The 4,040-nt window shown below is 27.3% G+C and overlaps 1 protein-coding gene across 1 annotated transcript; it reads left to right on the top strand.

The window, feature by feature from the left end:
* Positions 1 to 875: 875 nt before the first annotated feature.
* LOC128127722 (protein FAR1-RELATED SEQUENCE 5-like) lies at positions 876 to 3,585 on the top strand. Its single transcript, XM_052766399.1, has 5 exons — positions 876 to 1,708; positions 1,821 to 2,016; positions 2,197 to 2,613; positions 2,926 to 3,418; positions 3,566 to 3,585. The coding sequence occupies exons 1-5, from the start codon at positions 876 to 878 to the stop codon at positions 3,583 to 3,585; spliced, it is 1,959 nt and encodes a 652-aa protein (XP_052622359.1).
* Positions 3,586 to 4,040: the final 455 nt, after the last annotated feature.

The raw sequence follows: 4,040 nt of genomic DNA on the forward strand, positions 1-4,040 counted from the left end.
CGATTTGATCAGGTATGTATATCGTTTGAATTGGATAGATCGGAGTTCATTATCAAGATTATTGCTTTTTATAATTTATTTGGAATTACGCTTATTATATTCCTTTTGGAGTTGTTTCATTGGAGTTCATTATCAAGATTATCAAGTTTCGAATATGTATTGGAGTTATTTCATCAGATTTTTGTTAAGTAGTTTGAGATATTTATTTCATCAGTTATATCGTTGTAGTTTTTACGTTTTGTACTGAAAGAGATTACTTAATTACATCATATGATCATATATGATTTAAGTTTCTTTCAAATATTTTGTACGTTGAGGTGAGATATATTCGAAATTAACCAGGTTTTCATCTTTACGACTTTTTTTGTGAGATATATTCGATATATTCGATATTAAGATTGTTTTTGTTTATTTATATAGATCATTTGGTGTATTTTGTCGAATTCTAGTGTTATTGATGGTGATTTGTATTCTTCTATGAGTGATTGTGAAGAAGAAGACGTTGAGAACTCATTTTTTGAAGATATCAGATATTGAATTATTTTGTTGTTTTTAATTTTGTTGATTATCATTTATTTACATATGAATATGTTAATATGAATAAATTGTTGTCTTATTCATATATGAATAAACGTGTGATAATTGTAATTTCGAATTTATTATTTTTTTCGTTTTATTCATATATGAATAAGTTATGTTTTATTTACATATGAATATGTTAAAATGAATAAATTGTTGTCTTATTTATATATGAATAAACGTGTATTAATTGTAATTTCGAATTTATTATTTTTTTCGTTTTATTCATATATGAATAAGTTATGTTTTATTTTATATATTTTGAATCCTCATGAATTTTATGTATTCATATATGAATGTTTTATTCATGCATTATTATTTTAGATGGTGAATCTTCAAGTTCAGTACATGATGCACAATATTTTGATGATATAATTGGAGAACATGTCTATAAGCCAGATGTACCTGTTCAACTTATTCCTTTTAAGGGTTTAATCTTCAAATCATTAAAGTTGGCTATCAGAATGTATTCTGAGTATGCTGAAATTGGTGGTTTTGATGTTAGACTGAGCACACAGTCAAGGTTTGATAACAAGATTATAAAGAAGAAACATGTTATATGTAATTGTGGTGGTAAACAGAAAAAGAAATCTTGTGACACATTAGGTACAAGTGGTGTTAGGAGGAAACGAAATTCAAATTCAAGAGCTATTAGTTGTCAAGCAAAGATTATATTTGAATCTGTGTATGGAACTCCAGATTATAAAGTTTTTCAGTTTGATGAACTTCACAACCATCCACTTGAGAAGAGAAGCGATTTAAAAAAGGTGAGACAAATGTCATATTCAGAAAATGAGTTTATTGTGCATGCTTCCACATCAAAAATAGGTCCAACTATGGCTCATAAGTTGAGGGCAAGTCTGAGAGGTGGGTATGAGTTTGTAAAGCCCAAAGTAGTTGACTATAAAAATTTAAGGAGAGATATCAACAGGGTTATTGTTTATAAAGATGCCCAAATGATAGTAAACACAATGAATGACCGTCGAGCTCACTATCCAAATTACTCATTTGAGTTTAATTGTCAAGATGATGTTTTGGACTGTATGTTTTGGGCTGATGAAATGGAGAAGGCATATTATGCTGAATTTGGTGATGTTATCTCGTTTGATGCGACTTTCCGAACAAACAAGTAAGTTATTTTATCTACTTTTGTTTATAGCTTATTCATATATGAATATTTTTATATTAACTTATTAATACATCAAAAATTGACTCTAATGAACATTTTTTTTGTGTGTTAGGTATCGAATGGTTTTTGTTCCGTTTACTGCTATTAACCATCATAAAAAATCGATTACTGTTGGATCTGGGTTGCTAAGCAATGAAAGGATTGAGTCTTACTCTTGGTTGCTTAAAGCATTTCTTAAAACTCATGGGAAAGAACCAACACTTGTTTTAACTGATCAAGATGCTACAATAAAACAAGCTGTTGAGAATGTGTTTCGTAATTCAAAGCACTGATTATGTATGTGGCATATAATGAAAGAGTTGAAAAAAATAGGTATTATTTTAATATATTTCAAATATATTACTTATTAGTATATTCATTTATGAATATTGATTGTTATTTTACTTATTATTATTTATTCATTTATGAATATTTTTGTTTTAATAAAGATATCAGATGATTTATTTACAAACACAGACTTTAGAAAAAGGTTTTCGAAGCTTGTTTGGGACATTAATATGAAATCTGATGTTTTTGAGGTGAAGTGGGGTTTGCTTATGAAGGAATTCAATCTTGAAGACACAAGATGGTTTAAAGACATGTTTACAATACGTGATTCATGGATACCTAGATATTTTAGTGATATTCCAATGTGTGGTTTGATGAAGACTACATCGAGGTCAGAGAGTATGAATTCATTCTTTAATACATATTCAGAAAGTGAGAACTTACTTTTGAATTTCATGATGAATTACGCCACTGCCATTCAAAAGCAAAGGAATACTCAACGAGAGCTTGATAGGGCATCAAAGAAAGCATCATATAAAATGCAAACACCTCGAGAAATAGAACTACAAGCATTAAAGGTTTATACAAGTACATTATTTTTTGAGGTGCAAAAAGAAATATATAAAGCATGCTTTTTTCTGTACATACTCATATGTTGGTATTGAAGATGGTTGGGAAGTTTACATTGTGCAGCACAACAACAGTAAAAGTGATTTTAAAAATGAATTTAAGGTAATTTTACTTGTTTTTTGTGAAAAATGTAATAATATTCATATATGAATATGATAATATTCATATATGAATATCAATATTCATATATGAATATATATGAGTGTTGATATGAGTATTCTTATATGAATGTAAATGTGTAAATTTTGTTTTTGTATCAGGTTGAAATAAAAGATGAAAAGAAAGAAATAAATTGCAGTTGTGAACATTTTAAGCGTATGGGTGTTTTATGCAGACATGCTTTTACAATAATGATGAGATGTGGTGTTAAAGAAATTCCTGAAAGGTACATTTTGAAGAGATGGAGAAAGGATGTGATATCAAGAAATTATCGTTTTAGTTCTGTTCAATCCAATTCAGGTGATTGTGAGAATGTAAAGCTAGTCAATGATTCATATTATAGTTTTGAATCATGTTTGGATATTGTAAGAGATGACAAAAAGAGATTGGCTTTGTTTGCTGAGAAACAACAAATGTTGTTGAAGGAATTTGAGAGTGATTATATTTCTCCTGGATTGAAAAGCAAGACAGATGGTGAAGTCGTATGCAAGCTTTTGGGTGTTACTATTCCTATTCCAGAAGAGATTAATATTGATGTTCCTGAAGTTCAAAGTAATAAAGGTTCTGGAATCAAGAAAAGAATTCCAAGTGCAGGTGAAGTAGCATATGAAAATTCTAAAAAAGAACATAGAATGTGTTCAGGATATGGAAAGCGAGTTCCACACAATTTACGTACTTGGAGCTGCTAAATTAGCAAAAGACAGTTAGGGATTTTTTTTATTCATTTATGAATATATGCAGATAAAAACAATAAACAATAATATTCATGTATGAATAATACACATTTATATTGATATGGTAAATTGATATGTTGATATTTGTTTTTTAAATTACTATAAAATAAGTTATATTGATATTGTAAATTATTTATAAATGAATATAAATATGTGAAATTTTTTATACTAATAAATAAGTAATATTCATATCTAAACTTTTTTATGTTAATATCTTAACTTTGTTATACTAACATATTACTTTGAACTTATTCATAAATGAATATATCATATTCGTATTCATTTATGAATAAATAAAAATAAATTTTGAAAATATTTGAATATAAAAAAATGACATAAATAAGCAAACTTGTTTCTACTAATAAGTTAGTTATATTCATATATGAAAGTTGTTATATTCATATATGAACCTTGTTATGCTGACATACTCCTAATTTAATCATAAATGAAGATATCATATTCGAATTCATTGATGAATAAAC

The sequence above is a fragment of the Lactuca sativa genome, chromosome 8 (genome assembly GCF_002870075.4).
Source record: "Lactuca sativa cultivar Salinas chromosome 8, Lsat_Salinas_v11, whole genome shotgun sequence".
NCBI lineage: Eukaryota > Viridiplantae > Streptophyta > Magnoliopsida > Asterales > Asteraceae > Lactuca > Lactuca sativa.